This window comes from Solanum lycopersicum, chromosome 8 (assembly GCF_036512215.1).
Source record: "Solanum lycopersicum chromosome 8, SLM_r2.1".
Lineage (NCBI taxonomy): Eukaryota > Viridiplantae > Streptophyta > Magnoliopsida > Solanales > Solanaceae > Solanum > Solanum lycopersicum.
This window is the reverse complement of record NC_090807.1, coordinates 7,353,743-7,373,159: the sequence shown is the minus strand read 5'-3', so window position 1 is coordinate 7,373,159 and position 19,417 is coordinate 7,353,743. Positions and strand designations below refer to the sequence as shown.

Sequence of the window (19,417 nt, the reverse complement as noted above, 5' to 3'; positions counted from 1 at the left end):
TTTTTTTTTAATATACGAAATAAAATAATGCACAAAAACTAACCTATTCATAACTAATGCAAACATAACTAATATAAATATTGTTAATAAACTTTATTTAGCATTATTTTGATACGGTCTACCAAATGGTTGCTTCATTACTTTGGCTATCTTGACTATAGGCTAGCCTTATGAGCTACGTACTTATGTTAGTGTGTACCTTTTGAGACTATTTTGCTTTTAGTAGTAATTTGTCACGATTCTCACTGTCTTAAGTGACACCCACACTAAATCACATGATAGAAGAGTTGAAGATTAACCTGAAGCCAATCAAACTCCATTATAAAGCCCAAGTATATCAAAATAAAGAAGTAAATTAGTTTCAACAACTAAAAATTGAATCCCATAAACTCTAACTCATAGCCAAAAACATTAAATGGAAAAATTAACTCCTATGGACTGAAAGTCACCATACCAAAACTTTAATAATCAAGATCGAGGATGCAACCCCAAAAACTAACAAGATTTTCTGCATTCAACAACAAAAAAAAAAAGAACAGGTGCATTATTAGTACACGAACCACAATGCATCGACAGGATTACAATATCAGTTTAAGATATACGTAAATAGTTCACCACATTACGGTAACACAATACAATGCATCTGTCACGACGCAAAGTACACCCCAGACGTGACTAGGTGTATAAGACCCCGAGAGGTCCTATACAAATCACTTAATATACATCATATAAAATAATTATAAAATCAAGAGAGTTTAAAAGACGATATCAAAACATCAGAGTTTATATGTAGTGAAAGTCTAGCATAGTCTCAAATCATCTAATACATAAAGAGTGAACGGGACGTAATCCGTACATCACATACAATACTGAAAATTAAAGATAATATGAAATAAAGGTTCAATCTTCGGAACATGAGGATTCACCAATATTTAATATCTACTAAGACGATCTCTAGCCACAGGGATGCGACATCGAAACGTCGGACCTATATTTTTACAAAAATGTAGGCAAAAGTATGTGTTAGAACAAATATGTAAGTATGATATCAATGCATAAAAGTATGAAATCATGCTAAAAAGACCTTTTCATGAAATGTAATGACCAAGCTAATGGGGATGCAACATCCAAGCATCAAACCCTACATTTTTACAAGAATGTAGGTAAAAGTATGTGTTAGTATAAATATGTACCAAGTATTATAGCAATGTATAAAAGTATGAAATCATGCTAAAAAGACATTTTCATGACACTCATTGACAAGCTAAATCATGAGATAAACATAAATCATAAAATATGGTCAACGCAACTAATATCTTTAAAACATTCGTGAGATACTTTTAAAATTAACTTTAGTTCATTCTTGTGGGGGATTTACCTTATAATCTTAACTTATCATATCATTATAGTATATGAGTATTCACCTCTTGTCATATCATATCATTATAGGACATGGTTAATCACCTCTTGTCTTATTATTATGGAACATGAGTAATCACCTTTTGTCTTATTATTATGCAACATGGAAAATCACCTCTTGTATTATATTATGGAACACAAGTAATTGCCTTCTGTCTTATTATTATAGAACATGGGTAATCGCCTCGTCTTAATGGAGTATGGGTAATTGCCACTTGTCTTATCATTAGTGGACATGGATAATCACTATTTTCTTATCATTAAGAGGACATAGATAATCACCACTTTATCATCCATGGAAGACACATCAAGTATCTAACCCAAGATAGATTTTTATTAGAATAACTCCTGAATCTTGATTTAAAGTTTAGTTGAGAAAAACCTTTCAACCTGAGAATCCTTTATGTGAGAAATCCTTTCTCAACAACAACAACAACAACATGGATGTTTTACTCTCAAATCAACTTAAGTCATTTTTCATCAATTTCATATATAACTTACATATCTTCATAAACTCGTCTTTCATAGTTAAAAACCCCAGATCATAACATCAAAGCCTAGAAATCATGATTCATGCATGAGTTCATAGGGAGATCAACTTAAATTATGCGCAATTTGTTCAATTCGTGCATAATAAGATATAAAATAATCAATTGGATCAACACTGAATTTAACTTTACAAAATTGGAGAATTTAGAAAATCTATAGAGGAAAGGACTCCACAGGTTAATAATTCATACCTTGATTCCAAAAGATTGAAATCAATGCTGAAATTGGAGACTTTGACTTGGAACCCTGACCTTCTTCTTCAAACTTTAGAGAGAGAAATATTTGGGATGAAGAACTTGGTTAACTTTTAGAATTTTGAGAGAAATTGTTGACTTGGGTGATTTTAAGGGTAAAAATCATTATAAGGACTTAGGGTAGAAGTTAAAATGACATAGTATTGAGTTAAGATATTTGGAAAAAGATTGTAACGACCCTGATTTAAAACTGTTGAAATGACTCTTTGGAAGGACTTCACAGCCGTCTAGAGCACCACAACCCATCAAGTGAGCCGTGAAGATGCTCTACCCAACAAGTTTTCACTATTTTGGGCATAAACTTTTACTTCAAATTCAGAATCAGGTAAATTTGATGGGTTGAAAGAAGACTCAATTATCTTTAACTTGATAGGTCATGTGTCACCTAATTCATTTCGTGCTGAAAGATATAATCGTTTAAAGTTGACCATAAACTCTAATTTTGAAAAGTCACCTTCACAGATGACTTTATGGTTCGTGTGAAGCTTCAAGGGTCGTTTAGACTTTTCTGGCCCCAAACAGGGAGAAATCCTTTCTGATTAGGCCACTTGACGACCCGTTTGATGGTTCGTCACTATTACCACGAATTGTTTGGGCATTGGTGTGTGACACTTGCCTAGGTAAGATTCTGGAAACATACCACGATCTCTTCAACGGACCATGTACCCCTTCACGGCCCGTCTAGGACTCCGTGGAGAACTCAATGGTCTACTTTTTGGGTCCTTGACCAGCCCGCTTAACCCATTTCTTGCCTTTCTTTAATTTGAGGTGTTACACAAACCACATAAATTCTCAGTCACGTGTCATGAAAAAAGCAATATCTGAATGCCTGTCCCACATGATCATAAATGCAAACATTCCATTCTCTCATGAACCACAATCATATACTCGACCCTCTCACAAAACTCAAATCCAAATTGTCAATGGACCAACGTGATATTCGAGTCATTATTAGTTAATGTACCAGTGTGGTACCCGATTCATCCATATTTAGTGTACTGACGTGGTACTAGATTTAACAAACAATTACAAATAATCATGCATGATGAACAATACGACTAGAAAATAATAAGTCACGATAATAAGTTCATTACATGATATTACATACACGATGTTATTTTATATGTCTCCCTACCATTAATTGCACAAATGATACCATAAAGTAGTAGATATGCATACATACACATTGAAAACATACAATCATCACCTACCTTGAATCAAATCTCTTGGAAACTCTAAATAACCTAAGTTGTTCCCGTGGGACGTGTCTTGGCTTGTTTTTAGTCAAGAAAATAATATAAACAATAGTCAATCACTAATGACCTATAATTTACTAGTATTATAAACAAATCATAATCTTATGAGAATATATGATCATCTTATGTCAACCTCTCTCCCCCCAAGGGAAAATGTAAGACCCCGAAGATGACCTAAGTAACTAGAGTCTAACATGTTGGTATTGATGTTCTAATGTTCTAAATATGTCTAATATATGGTATAGCGGCAGTAGCTAAAGTATTAGGGGTGTTGGAAGTCAAACGTCAAGGGATGACTAAGACGTCCGACGACTAAGTCGCTTAAATGCTTAATATGTGGTTCTATGTGTTTATGTGTGTTTCATGATGTTTTAAGGTTATTAAATGAGTTAATATAGCATGTATAGGCAGTGTTTAAATTTTGAGAAGTTTGGAGGTCAAACGACCAAGAACATCCAAGGTGTTTGAAAGATATGTCTTGAGTTGACCTTGTACGTCTAGGCCAGTTTCGTTGAGTTTTACGTGTTCGTTTTGGATGAAATTCATGTAAAAGGTGTTAAAATTATATACGGTCTTATTTGAGTTGTAAAAGTCCGGGAAATTATCTCCAAGGACCACCAAAGGGTCCTTCAGGGAGGACCCAAAATCAGTGTGCAGGCTGTCCCAGGCAGACCTTGGCAACGGAGCAGTCAACGGCTAGTCGTGGCTGTGAAGCCCCGTCAAAGGGTCCCGTCGTGAGGAAATTTCCAAGGGTTAAGATAGGAACTTTGTGCAGCCACTGTAGCCAACGACGGAGGGATGTGATGCCCCGTCGTGCCTGTGACTCCCCGTCAAGGGTAGGCGTCATGCGCAACCTGTTCCTGCGTAGGTGCTGCTGCCAATTAAGGGATGAATTGGTAAATTAACCCCACTTTTGAATTAATTCATTTATGATTTATTAAGGGTATTTTGGGTATTTTAATTAAGTATATAAAGGGTATACACCTTAAAGACTTCATTGTTTCTAATTGAAAACTCAAAACTCTTAGAAAAATTCTAAAGACTCTATTGAAGTCCAAATTGAAGAAGCAGCTTGGTGTGGGGTTTTTGAGTGGAAATTCTTCATTAAAGTGAAGAATTATTATCCTTTAGGTATGACTTTTGATCCTTTAAACTTGTTTCATGAAGGAGCCCAACTCTCAAGATGTTTTTCAAAGTTTTCTAAAGTGAATTGTCCAATTTCATGATTCTACCATGGGTTCTTACATAAATGATTTCTAAACATTGAATTATGATCTAATTGATATTGTATTGATGATTTCAATCTAAATTACTTATGAAACCATGTAAATTGATGAACCCTAGTTTTGACTACTTATTGAGTTACTTGATATTAAGCTAATATTGTTGAATTGTTATGTAGTTTCTTATGGGCTTTCTAATTATATAAGAATTATATTCAATTGATATATAATTGATGTTATATTGTTAAACCTAGATTGAATTGATGTAGATTCATTGAGTTTTATGGTTATTGCTTTGAATTATTGTTCATGGTCATGGGTAAGTGCCTTGTGTTGTTGAATTAGTTGATTTGGCATTGAGTTGAAGTTTGGATGAGTGGATGAAGGTATGCTGCCCCATTTTCTTTAATTTTATATTAATTATACTTCGATTCTGTTGTGATTGGTATGGTCCACTTATGGTGGCGGTGTTATGTGTTTTACTTGCAATTGACGTGACCTTGTCAGCGTTACTTTATGCAATATGATGAGCATGACCTTATTGGCAACTACTTGAAGTAATGTGGCTATTTGTGTAGTTGATTATGTGAAGCATGACATTATCTATCTACATGTGAAGTCGTATGTGTGTTCTTCTACTTATGTTACCTTAAGTGATCATGTTAAACTATGACTTTGACATTATGAGTATAGTGTTAGGGTTACATCTTGGTTATTCCTACTTGTATTTGTGAGTATATGTGGAGTACATTAATGATGTTATTATTATATATAGGATGACTTGAAGATATTAGATTGTTTTTAGGTGTTTCTAGAATGACTTGCATTATGAGTTAAAAGTGAAGTATGCGTTTTCTTGTCTTAGTTGACTTGTATCTCTTGCTTCATGTGTTTATGGTTATGAATATATGATGTCTTGATTTAGGGCGATATAACTCTTAGTCTTGAATGTATGAATGACATGTGACTTTAAATGATGTTATGAGAGTCTCTTATGTGCAAACCTTGACTTAAGCGTAAGGTTAAGATTGATTGAAGTGTAAGACGTAATGGTATCCTTCAAAGTAAAGGAATGACGGACTTAAGGTTAGTTGACTGGAACGACATCATATTAATCCTTAGGAAAGTCATCATGAGCTTCTTGTCGCCATTGTGAGGTAGCCCTACTGGACCTTCCTTGGTAGGGTAAATGTGATTGGGTTATGAACTTGTTATGAAACCCTTTTATGTGAACCTAATGTATGAATTACTCTATGAGAATGAAGGCTAGTACCGAGTTAGTATGATAAGGGAAAGTAGTTCTAGTTAAGTATGAGACTCGATTACAAAGTATGCCCTTCATATTTCTTAACCATGTGCCTACATGGGATGTGTCTAAGTTCTACCATTGGCAAGTAGAACAACCTCATCGGAGTAGGATAGAACTTTGGATTCCATGTCTAGATATCATGGTCTATGTCTTTTATTGCCTAGTCTCATCATATGGAATACCTATTAGCATTAGAGGAGTTTATGGAGTTTAGGTGGGTGTTATGGGACGCTATTTAGACATTGCACAATAGACTTTGAAGGTGTTATGTGGAATTCCTAGGTCTTTTCTAAGACCATTATTTGAATGTCCTTTATGTGATGTGTGAGTCTTAATGAATTAATGACTTATGTTAAGGAGTATGTAAATAAATGAGTACCTAATCTAAAGTGACTCAAGGATTCCTTAGCTAAAATGTGAAGAGGGCATAAGGGATGATCTCTTCATGTCTTATCTTTGAAAGTCTTGAGGATGACTCTATTAGGGAAGTTGGTTGATTTTGTGGACATGATCTAAGCCTTAGGTAGTCTTAAGGATTATTTAGGTAATCTTGAAGAGGTCACTATGGATGTTATCTTCTTGATTTACTTAAGTAGGTCTTTTGATAACCTTTGGGAAGAGAATGTCATATCATCTATGTGTTGGTGATTTAGTGAGAATGATTCTATCCTAGGGAGTTTATAGGATCTCTTGAGTGTGTGTGTAAGGGATTGTATGGGTGGTCGCTTCACAACTCACTCAAGTGAAACTTAGAAGTCACCTTTGGTAGAGGAATCTTACCTTGATGTTTATGATACTTTCTAAGTATGTATGTGACTCATTATAAGTAATCTTAAGCGTCGTTTAGGCACATCTAGAGAGGGTGTATGGGCGGTCTCTCTTTGTGTGACTTAAGTGAATCTTAGGATGACTTTAAGTGAGAAAATTACATGCTAGAAGTTGGTTATTCATAATTTTTACGCATAATGCCATACTTAGTACATGTAGTTATACTAACGCCATGCTTTTATCTATCTATATAATTCTTGGTAGGTGGGAAGCTTTGAGAAGTGAAGACTTGGACTTAGAAGATCGTTCAAGAGAAGTTGAAGTATGTCCTCACTTGACTCAAGGGCATATATGTCTTTAATGTTTTCATTCAAAGTAGTGTAATATACTAAGTATTTCTATATCCGTATTTTGAAGTATGGTTCGTGCCCCAAGCATTCTTGTGTTTTAAGATGATGAGATTGAGACTTGGTATTTCCTATTACATTTATATGAAAGAGATTTTAAAGACTATATTATGTTTTGTGAAAAGTTTTAATTCCGCACTACTTTTCACCATGTATATGCAATGAATGATATGAAAGGGATTGTCTTAGACCTCTGAGAGGTCGACAACGCCGGTTACAATACAAGATTGTACCCTAAATTCTAGCATATGGTTTCGAATTGTGACAGAAAATAATCTAGATTCTAAGGCTTAAGATTAAATGCATAAGGTTGGAGAGTCAAATTCTTACCTATACTGATGAATTTTATGAAAAAATGAGTGTGAAACCAAAATTGTCTCCCAACTCCAAGAACTTTAAGTGTAGAAAATAAGGGATTTGAAGTTATTTCTGCACTAAAATTTGTTTTCAGTGGGATAGGCCACTAGAGTAAGGCCGTTATACGGGAAACTAATTGCATTGTAGTGGTCTAAGCACTATGATAGTGGAACACCTTCATTTATAGTGGCATCGATGATACTTTATAAGCTCAAACGTCCCAAAAGTTCATTTTTACAACACAACAACTTTCCTTGACGTTCCAACAAATACCTTCCACACCAATATCAATTTCAGGAGTTCTACTTTCGAAGTAAATTACTATTTAAGTTTTTTTTGCCTAAGTTCTTTCACTATTGGCTTACTCATAACGATCGAATCATGTTATTACATAATTGAATTGTCATGTATTGAACTCCACAATAACTATACGAGCTCTTTCAATATATAGTATCTTCTCTGTATCAATATGTTTGTATGATTTTGATTTGACGTTGAATCTTAAAAAGTAGAGAAGAATTTTAAATTTTGTGGTATTAAATTAAAGATATGTGGAATCTAATAAAATATCCTTTAACGTTATGATCTTAAACATGTCGTGTTAAAAGTCAAAACTAACAATTATAAAGAAAAAAGTTATTTAAACATATTAAAAGATAAAGTAAATAAACAAATTAAAGTAATATTAAGTAACAACAGTAGGTGTCTTTATGACTTATGTTGTTGTTCAAACCTAAGCTTTACGCATCATTTATGATTCGTTCATAATATGAACTCGTTGTTGGACCATAAAATAAGATTTTGAAACAATATCTCGTGTATGATTTTATAAAAAAATTAGGGAAAATGGTCTAAAAAATACTTTAACTTTGACTGAAATTGTTGTTACAATACCAAACTTTAGAAATGACCTTTTATCCCCCTATACTATTTAATAGTGTATTTTAAAGATATATATATATGTGCCTACGTGGACATCATAAATATTGCATCATTTTAAATAGTAATGTTTCAACGTACACACATATATACCTTTAAAATACACTATTAAATAGTGCAGTGGGTAAAAGGTCCTCCATACAGTTGGATATCATAACAACAATTTCGGCCAAAATTGAAATATTTTTTCAAACCCTTTTCCCAAAAACTTATTTAGGCCTTTCGGTTGCCTACTAAGTTCTCAAATTGGATTATGATTACTTATATGATACAAATCAATCTTATCAAAACTAAAAATTATTACTAAGTCATGAAATAGATAGTATTTAAATAATATTTAATAAAGATTTAATCCTACTGGCATCCATGGAAAATGAAGCTAAAACAACAATGCAAATTTAAAAATACTTCTAAAAGACTATGAAACTATTAATATAAAACTTGACAAGTATATTATAATCCATAATCTAAACAAGGTTAATCACAGAGAAGCCTCAATTGTAAATTATAATATTATTAAATAAATAAGTTTTTTTAAATATATATATATAAAAAAATTGACTTGTATTTAACGTACAATGTTACAAAATGTTACCCCATATCATAGGTTAGAATACAAATTTTAACTAAATATTATTGTTTAAAATATTATGTTAGTTTATATGATCTACTAGAACTTTGAGAATTTTAAAAAAAATTAAAGCATGCTGTGCAAATTTTTGTCGAGTTTAATCAGTGAGCGTCATCAAAGCAAATTTCAATTATCCATTCAGTAAATTATTCAAATTAAATAAGGATATCAATCTGAATAGACAAATTCACTATACATTAATGAAAAATATAATTATTTTATGTAGTTAGTATCAATCAAGATTTAAGCTTACTAAATTTAATTAGATACGTCAATTTTTTATATCAAACAATTCGAACATGATATAGAAGAAATATATGTTAGTTTAAGAACTCACTAACCGTAATTGGTACATATGATTGATATTAAATATGATTTGTCATTCAATTTAAGTTGTAAGTGTTTATGTACAAGTATACAATATGACAAACATTAATACTATATATATCACTCCAATTTACAAAAAATATGATATATGATAATATTTTTGAATTTAATAGAAATACACCAAATTTTGATTGTTTTCTTTATCGACCCAAATACCTTTTTCATTGGACTTCATACTATGAAAATTTTGAAAACATGATTGATGAATATGATTAAATATGAATTTATCTCATAAAATTTCTTTGCTTTATTTGTCTTATTGATATTGATATTGATATTGATAAGACAATTGGTTTATTCGTTTATATTCTATCTTCTAGTGTCGTTATTATGTTTTCATGAAGAAGTAATTTTGGTTCCCTCATGAAATTTATAGACAAATTATCAGGCGTGGTATAATGACAATTGTTAGAATGTACCGATGTAATACTCTAGCCAATCATATATGATTATATTTTTTTTTTGCCAGAGACATGTTATTCGAGCAAACACTTAATATATATCAAGTATAATATCCTAGCCAATCATGAAGTGGACATACTATCCAAGTCAATCAACAATCACATATCACAATGAATATAAATCACATATGTACACTAAATAAACACATTTGTTGCATGAATATATATAAATCGATCAAACAAACCTCACCCATCCAAAAAAATTCATTCCCAAACATTCATAATATGATCCAACAAACACTTTTCTCAAGAAAAAACCTCAGATTTATCACAAGATCAACATTAACTAAGCATAACACATACCTGGTCACCATACAACCACCGAAGACATGCAATCTCTTGATAACCTACAAGATATTATATATATAAAGACATATCTTATTACTTATAAAAAAAAAATTTAGCCTACCTGAACACCATGCAACCACCGAAGAACTCAAAACACAAGCCTCTGCTTCTTGCAGTGAATTCTAACGGACTTAAAATCAAGAATTTAGGGATTTTAACCTTTCCTTGCGTGTTAAAATTCCTATCCTCCATTGTTCTCGACCTTAGAGTTGCTCAAAAGATTTTTTAGAGTAACCCTCATTTATTTTACCACCGATCATGTAACAAATTTGAAAAATAATTTTTGTTTTTTAGTAAAAAATGCTATATGAAAATTGAAGTTATGTTTAACCAAAAATACTAGTTATTTTCAAATTCTTAAAAAATTAATATCCAACGTCAAGTTGAATTTTAAATTTTTGTGTATTAACATAACTTTTGAAGTTAAAATTTCATTGGCCAAACACCTCATTAAGAATAATTTTTAAAAAGAACAGAAAATGAATCACCACGTATATTTTGAGTTAGTTGATAATAGACTAGAGTCCATTTTAATTTGACTATATTTTGACTAACACAAGTCGCCTGAGCTGTGAGCTTTTTCCACTCCGTCGGCTTTCCTTTTCCGTACCCTCCGCCGGTCACTTTCTCCGGCGTAATCGATCTGTAAGTTTTCATAGTTTTCTTTCTCCTTCCCTCTCTCCCTTTCTCCAGATTTGCTAGTTTCTGTCTCTCACAGGATAGAAAACCCTAACTCTCTTTGCTCAATGACTGTGCAATGCTAATTGCAAGTCATATTGTCTTTGTTTTTTCCAATGCGCAATGAAAGCTTCAGTTTCGATTTGTAAATATCTCTTTGTGATTTTGCCCAAATTGATCTGCGTTGCTTCCAAAGTTGTGTTGGTAAACTGACTATTATAACTCTGAGTATGACTAACCAACTTTTCTGTAACATTTCTCTTAGGAAGGAAAGAAAACAAATTATTGCAGGCTCTTACAAAGGAATTAGCTTCCCTTTGTTTGTTAATGTGTTCAAATTGTTTGGTTTTGTTGCATGTTATTGATGTGGCATTACTCTACATCATTTGAAATGCAAGATTTGAACATGTAAAACACCCTGGCCTTGCCTTACAGTACTCTGTTTGATATTTTCCACTATGCCTATTCTTTTGCAGTTGATGGAAACTTCATCTAGTGGATATCGATTTCGGAGAATACCACACCATTCCTTCGCTGGTTCCTTGAATTTAGATCCGCTGGTGAGTTTGGTATTCAAGCTTTTGGATTACCAATTCTTTGTATGGACAGAAAGTGATTGAGATTGGGAGGAAATGATCTTCAGTCTCATTTGTTATTTTTCTCTTAACTCTAGTCTTTTACCTGATAACTTTGTATTATATCACAAAACAGTAATGGGTCGTACTCGTACTGTAACCTTATATACAAGTGTACTCTTGATTTCACTTCTCTACGTCTAAATTGAGTTTTAACACATCAATAATAGAGACAGTGTCATTAGAGTATAACTGATTACACCACAAGACTAAAAGTAAAATGCAGTTTAGTTTAACTTTCTCCACATTGTTCTCTATGCTCTCAAAGCATCTTAAATTCCTTTCATTCCAAACAGCCCACCAGATAGCTCGCGAGATAATTCTCCATCTACCTCTGTCTACAAGGATGAGATATTTAAGCTTAATATTCTTGAGAAATGAGAACTAAGCCAGTAGGAATCCTGTTTGTGCTGCAAGTTTATTATAGCCAAATTACTTAGGAAGGCACTTGGTATGGTCCATAAAGATGCTAAAAAGATCACTTCTCCCCAAACCGAATTCTTCATGCATTCATCTTGGCCTTGGGTAGTCCTTACATTGCTTCTATGCTAGTTTTACCATGGAATTGTCATCAAATATAAAGCTTTACCTCCTCCTTTCTGTAAAGGCGTGCTTTGAGTTAGAGTCTTTTGCTATTTGCACTGGGAGCACCCTTGGAGGCCAAATTGCGTTGTGCTTGGGGTTTCTATCCAACTTGTTCCTTTTCTCTTGGAAGACTACCAATTATATTGGGAGGATACTTTTCTGAATTTGTAATGTGATGTAAATACATTTTAATGCAAGTACAAATGTAAATACTTGTTTTTAAGCCAAAAAGACAAAAATAAGCCAAAAGCAATAAGCCCATCCAACAGGCTCTTATTTACTTGTCGAGTAGGGTATGGAAGTAGTATCAACTTTTCTTTGGATCAAAGATGGTGTGGGGAGAATATGTTGAAATTTATTTAGAGTTTTGAGATAGAAAGAGATAATGGTGTAACAATTTCGGTTGGTGCAAGAAGGGTATTTTGCGGGACTTAGGATTCAAAAAGAATTTACAAGAGGGAGGTGTATTTATTCTTAAAGTTGAAACTACTCTTCTAACTGACTAAGATGCTCAAGGGTGGGACTCGTGGAGTTTGGAGGGGGGAAGACAAGTAAGTGATAATGTATTTTATGTCAACTTATACTACCATAAACCTTTGTTGTGAGAGTAGTAAAGATTGCCATATGTCTTTTTTGATCTTTAGAGCACCTATCAAGGTTCGCTTTTTCACTTGTGGTTAGCAAAAGGGGCCGATTCTAACAATAAAGATCATGAGAAGGAGTGATAATTTTTTGTATGTATAGATGTTTAGGAGAAGATGTGTTAACACCTCTTGTTACGTTGCCAAGTGGCTTCACAAATGTGGTGGATGAATTGTTTCATGGTAGTGGTAATGGAGGGCTAAGTGAAGGATGCACACAGTTGTGTCACTAGAAGAAGAAAGAGGTGTTCACAGGTTGGTTATTGGTCAAACCCAAAGTCAAATCAATTTAATTGATCTTTAAATTATTAAAACCAAATCAAATATCATATGCATTTATCAGTTTGGTTGTTATCGATTTGGTTCGGTTGTTCGGTTATTAGTCATACACGAAAATAAAATCAAAAGACAAGGCGGGGAATAGAAAACAAATTAGTTAGCAAACAAACACCTGCCAACATCATCCACCATAGTTGAGTCTTCACCGACAATGGAGAAAATGAAATCAAAATCAGAAGAGCAGAAGAGCTAACAGCTGGATCATGCCTCCAAATTGATACCATTAAATCCTCCTTGGTATAGAGGAAGAGCGATTTTTCGTATTGATTGTTATCCGTTCTTGTTTACAAATATGCTATTAACAACTAGCTGTTCACATACTTGGCAAAAGAATGCCATTGGCTTTTGTAAATGTTCAAACTATTAGGCCATCTAGGACTCTGAGCAAGGCGTGTGAAAACAAGGATCATTTCCTTTTTGGTAAGTAAAACAGAAAAACTTTAAAGCTTTGAAGTTACTGTGGTTCACATAAATGTGATTAGCCTAGAAATCTTTAGTTGGGGTCATAAATATAGTTGCTTAGAATTTAGATTAATGAGAACTCTTCAAGCAAAGGAGTTACGCGATATTCGTCTTCTCTATGTTTGAGTAGGGTCATAAATTCAAAGATGAATCACATTGAGAAGAGATAGAATGAGTCCTCAATATTTTGAGAGTGGTGGGGATACTAGAGAAAGCTGATGTGTAGACAAAAGGAATATAGGGATGAAAATGCTACTTAGTACTCAAAATTCAAACATAAGATATTTGTGCTAGAGACTGTTTAAGGAAGGAAGCAACAGAACATTTGAATTCATAGAATGGTCGTGAATAGGGCTACAAGTGTATTTTGACTACTATATCTAAGAATTTTTCTAACAAGGTTTTAGTTTCATTTGTGTTTATTGTCATACTAAGGTAAACTAGCAAGCGGGCGGGGGCGATCCAGTGCTTTTGTGTGTTCATACAGGGTCCTTGAAAGGGCCGCATCCCAATTGGGTGTTGTGTAGGCAGCCTACCCGACACAAATTTCATACCTTTTTCTTAAAAATTCCTTGACATATTTTTCAATCTTGAAGCTTGAATCTCCATTAGCATTTCTTAATACGGCCTTGTTGTAAGTTAGAGGTCTTTCTCCCTAACCAGTTATTTCAATTCTTTGGGGACTTTATCTATTCTTGACGGATTAAGTGGAACTTCCTAGCCAAATCTGTTGAATGTTATTGGAAATTCCTCTTATACAGTTCCAATTTAATACCTAGTACGCTGACCAAATTGTGAAACAATGAAAGTGAAGTATGTAAGGATGTTTGCAAGTGTACTCTTAATTGACACCTTTGTCCTTCTTTTGCCATGTACCTCTTTTGTCATCCTACTACCCGTCTCAACTCTTTCAACTGTAAAAAAGCCGGCTAGATGGAACTTGTATGTGATAACCAAGTGGTCCTTCACATTGCATCAAATTCGGTATTTCATGAGATGACTAAGCACATTGAGATTAACTGTTACTTTGTCAAAGAAAAGATACTCTTATGAGATATTATTGCAAAATTTGTGAAGTTGAGTGATCTGTCTGTAGATATTTTCAGCAAGTCCATCACTGCTAATTACATTTGTAGCAAGCTCGGTCGATATGACTTCTATGCACCCACTTGAGGGGGGATGTTAAAATAGAAATAAGAGTATGCTTTGTATATAGTATCCTACTTGGAGAAGGTGTCATGTAGTGTCTTAGTGTAATAATGTAGGTACACAATTCAATAATATTTCTCACAACCTTCATATCCTATAGCTAATGTGATGTCCTCGATAAACTGAAGATGACATCCTGGTCTCTCTAATCACCTCTCCTAAATACTTTTTCAGCCTCCCTCTACCCCTCCTTAAATCTGCCATTGTCAACCCCTCACACCTGTTACTGGGGCATATGCACATCTCCTTCTCACATGCCCTAGCCATTTCAGCTTCACTTCCCTCATTTGGTCCATCATGGGGTTTGCTCCCACCCTGTCCCGAACATCTTTGTTTTTAATCTTATGTCTCCTAGTATGTCCACATATCCATCTCTGCATCCTCATTTCCACAACATTCATCTTTCCGAACATGAGAGTTCTTGATAGGCCAAGTCTCTGCCCCATATAACATAGCTTGTATAACTATCTTTTTGTAGAACTTACCTTTTAGTTTTTGTGGCACATTCTATCACACAAGACTCCTGATGTGGGCCTCCATTTTATCCACCCGCACCAATATGATGTGTGACATCATCGTCAATTTTCCATAGTAGAATTGACCAACAGTAAAAAGGAAGGGGGAATGGGCATAAAGAACCTCAAAAGTACAGAATCGAAGTCTCTTATTGAAGTGGCTACGGAAGTTTCTCTCAGGAGAACAAGGTAGGCTTGTGGAAGATGCAATAGTTTCCAGATACACAATGGAAGGCTTATGGATCACTAAGCAAGTTAGAAGCCCTTATGGGGTAGGTCTATGGAGAACAATCAGGAATCAGTGGCCTAAAATGTGGGGAAACTCAAGAATTATAATAGGTAATGGAAGGAGGACATCATTTTGGAATGATGTGTGGGTTGGTCAATATCCCTTAAAACAGTTGTACCCGGTGATCTATAATTTGAACCAACAGAAGGAGGCAACAGTAGCAGAGGTCAGGGACAGCCGGACAGCCAAAGATGGAACCTCTCTTTCAGGAGAATGTTTTACGTTTAATGATTGGGAGATTGACAGCCTAACAGATTTCTACAATACTCTAGAGCAGGCCATCAACTTTCAACCCAATGAAGATAATCTATATACTGGTTGAGGGCCAATAACGGGAATTCACAGTAAAATCAGCGGCCAGCTGCAATGCTCTTACCATGGCCTTGGAAGATGATATGGAAAGTTAAAGTACCTCACAAGGTGGCTTGTTTCACCTGGTTAGTAGCCAGACAAGTAGTACTAACTCAGGACAATCTAATGAAAAAGGAAGGACAATTATGTTCCAGGTGTTTTTTCTATGAAAGAGAAATAGAGACAATAAACCATCTCTTCATCCATTGTAGAGTGACAGAAAATGGTGGAAGGTGTTTTTTAACTTAAGGGGTATCAGTTGGTCCATGCCAAGGCATACCTCCGAAGTTTTAACGTACTGGAGTAGAGAAGGAAATATGTCCGGCCACAAAGAGAGAGAAGATTCTCCCTGTTTGCATCTGGTGGACAATATGGAGGGAAAGGAACCAAAGATGTTTTGAAAATAAGGGCATCCCTTTCCAAAGTCTGAAGTTGAATTGTCTTATAACTTTTTTTTTTTGGGTGTAACTATGTACTCCGCAAAAAGGTGGAGGATATTACTCAGTTTCTAGATAGTTTAAGAGGGATAGGTGGCAGATTTCTTTGGTTTTGCTTACTGTAAACTCCAGATGTAACTACTACTAAAATACAATATTGGTGTATTCTGTCTATAAAATGTTAACTTTCTCAAAAAAAATATATTTTGTATGGAAATGCATGTTATGGTAGGATTTTCCTTTCGATCTTTCATATGTCAGAAAAAGGTTACATTCACTGTATTTTTGGTGCTAAATCTCAGTTTAACTTGGGTAGCATAGCACATGTACATATTCCTTATTAAGTGCTTGAAAGCCATCCTTCATAAACCCTACGCAGAATTTACAATTCACAGTTTATGCTACTAACTTGATCAAGTATTCTTTTTTTTTTATAGCTGTGTCATGCAATTTATGTATGATTCTTTTGGATTGTTGATAGAATGTGTAGGCAGATAATGTCTGTACCCACTTTGATATTAAATATTATATTGACAATTTATTCAAAAATTATCTGTCTGGTAAACCATTTCACTCTGAATCACCACTTGATAAATTCCTTTGTCCTATTGTCATGCTCTCATTATTCTTTCCTTTTAATTGCAGCTTGATGAAAATTTGGAGCAGTGGCCACATTTAAATGAACTTGTGCAATGCTACAGAACTGACTGGGTAAAAGATGAGAACAAGTATGGTCACTATGAAAGCGTCAGCCCGACTTCATTTCAGAGTCAAATATATGAGGGTCCTGATACTGATATTGAAACAGGTGAGATACCCTACTAGGACACCTCTTCTCTGTGTACGTGAAAATTATGGGTTAGGCGTCACTGATATTCTGATATGTCTCTGTGTATCCCTGAGTAGATTGTGTTGAACATTTTGTGAAAGGGTGCCGATTTGAATGGAGAAGTTTCACATTTCATGTGCGTCTATGCAACTCTTTTTTCCAGCAGGACATCTTCAATGCTCTTCATTTATCCACTCTTAAAGAACCTGACGATACCATAAATTCTGAAGCTCTTCTACTCATCTCTTCCAAATTAAACATCTTAGTGGTGCAATAGGTGTAGAATTTTCTGCTAGTCCTTTTCTGCATACTATCTTTAAAATCAAGTTATCAAGTAATAGTATAGCAGAGTCATAGTAAAATACAACATTTTCTGTAGTATATTTCAACAACAACAACAACAACATACCCAGTGAAATCCACAAGTCCCACAAGTGAGGTTTGGGGAGGGTAGAATGTACGCCGGCCTTACCACTACCTCATGGAGATAGAAAGACTGTTTTCAAAAGACCCTCGGCTCAAGTGAAACAAATTGCGGTGTAAAGAAAAGACAATGAAGAGAAACCGAAACAAGAAACAGTGCAAAAGTAATGCAAAAGTAGCCAAAACTGCAAGAAAATCATCTGACAATTGAAATGCCATAAACAACATACTAGGGTAGATTATTTTTTAAAAAACAGGAATAAACAATGATTAAAATAAAAAAAGCAAGAACTGTAATGATACAACTAGTACCATCACAAACACCCTAAGCAAGACAACGCTACACTACCTATTACTCTTCTACCCTAATACAGGTCTTGCACACCCACCTATCTAGGGTCATGTCCTCGGTAACCTGAAACTGCATCATATCCTGTCTTATCACCTCTTCCCAATACTTCTTCGGTCTACCTCTACCTCTCCTCATACCGTCTATGACCGACCTCTCGCTCCGTCTCACTGGTTAACAAAATATATTAAAAAATTTGAACGCCAAATTTGTTTTCCAAATATTAAAATGCACTCATACTCTATTAATATGGAAATTCCATTAGACCTGCTTAGTCTAGAATGGAATGTGCAATCCTTGAATATCTGAAATTGTCCTCGTTTAAATAGCTTTCTTATCATGTAGTGAGCATCTTGTATTTCATAAAATTATATTCCTCTTTTGTTGTCATATCCAGAATATAAGTAGACACCTAAAAAGCATTTTGATTCTTTCCTGCCATGCAAACTAATGAGTCTTGTTAATAAGGAAAATAGCTTTTGCTGTGGGTTTGGCATTTAAAATTTTCTTTCAGCTAATTGCACCCATTTGATTAGCTGAAAATCAAATATTTGAAAATATAGTTACTGCCCAACTGTCCGCTTGCAATATTATCGCCTTTCATGGTACTAATGGTTATATGCTGAATTGTCCGCAGAGATGCATCTTGCAAATGCTAGACGGCCTAAAATTGAGGATTCAGTTGATGGTGAAATTCCCAGCACTTCTGGGGCACAACTCTCTGAAGATAATTTCTCTGACCTCTCAAATGCCAAAGTCTCCAAGGTTGTTTCCTGTTACACGAATGCAGATTTGCAGGCCTATTAAAATGCTCGTTCTTTAAAATTGATTCAAATGATTAACTTGCAGCATTTTGGTGAATCCCCTCTACCGACTTATGAACCAGTTTTTGACTGGGAAAATGAAAGATCATTAATATTTGGGCAAAGGATTCCTGAAGCTCATATGTCCCAGTATACGAGGTTGGAATTCATTTATCATTCCTTTTGTCCTCTCCTTCCTTGAAATGTTTCTTATCACTTAAATGGCTGTGGTTATAGCGGTCTGAAGATTGCTGTGAAAGTCCTATCATTGTCATTTCAAGCTGGACTAGTTGGTGAGTTTATGTTGTTGAATACTGGTCTTGGTTGTTAAAAAGATGTGTCTGCTTAAGATTTTTCTATTCATTTGAGCCTTTGAGCTGCAGCACTCCTTATCTGAGTTTCCGAAGTTCTTTTGTAGAGCCGTTTCATGGCACAATTTGTTTATATAATAGGGAGCGAAGAGAAAAACTTTCTGAGGATTTTATTTTCCATGTATTGCCTACCGAAATGCAAGAAGTAAGCTGCTTCAGTTTTGCTCATCTTTTTCTTGGTTTTCAGTTTTAC

General features: G+C 34.4%; 1 protein-coding gene and 1 long non-coding RNA gene across 3 annotated transcripts in view; one reads left to right on the top strand and one right to left on the bottom strand.

Annotated features, from left to right (window-relative positions):
- Positions 1-623: 623 nt before the first annotated feature.
- On the bottom strand, positions 624-2,284 carry LOC112941969 (uncharacterized). The gene is made up of 3 exons (XR_003247640.1): positions 2,160-2,284; positions 1,085-1,141; positions 624-988 (listed from the first exon to the last, which is right to left on the bottom strand). It is a non-coding gene; the product is annotated as an uncharacterized lncRNA (long non-coding RNA).
- Positions 2,285-10,789: 8,505 nt separating this feature from the next.
- The window catches only part of LOC101262837 (guanine nucleotide exchange factor SPIKE 1), a 49,684-nt gene continuing 41,056 nt past the window's right edge, over positions 10,790-19,417 (top strand). The window contains exons 1-7 of one of the 2 annotated variants that reach the window (XM_010326433.4): positions 10,790-10,953; positions 11,463-11,546; positions 17,095-17,257; positions 18,688-18,815; positions 18,900-19,012; positions 19,091-19,146; positions 19,272-19,369. In XM_010326433.4, coding sequence (XP_010324735.1) covers positions 11,466-11,546; positions 17,095-17,257; positions 18,688-18,815; positions 18,900-19,012; positions 19,091-19,146; positions 19,272-19,369 — 639 coding nt within the window. In that variant the 5' untranslated portion in view covers positions 10,790-10,953; positions 11,463-11,465. Of the gene's footprint in view, positions 10,954-11,462; positions 11,547-17,094; positions 17,258-18,687; positions 18,816-18,899; positions 19,013-19,090; positions 19,147-19,260; positions 19,370-19,417 lie in introns of both variants that reach the window. The other variant, XM_069288008.1, reaches the window with a different exon arrangement.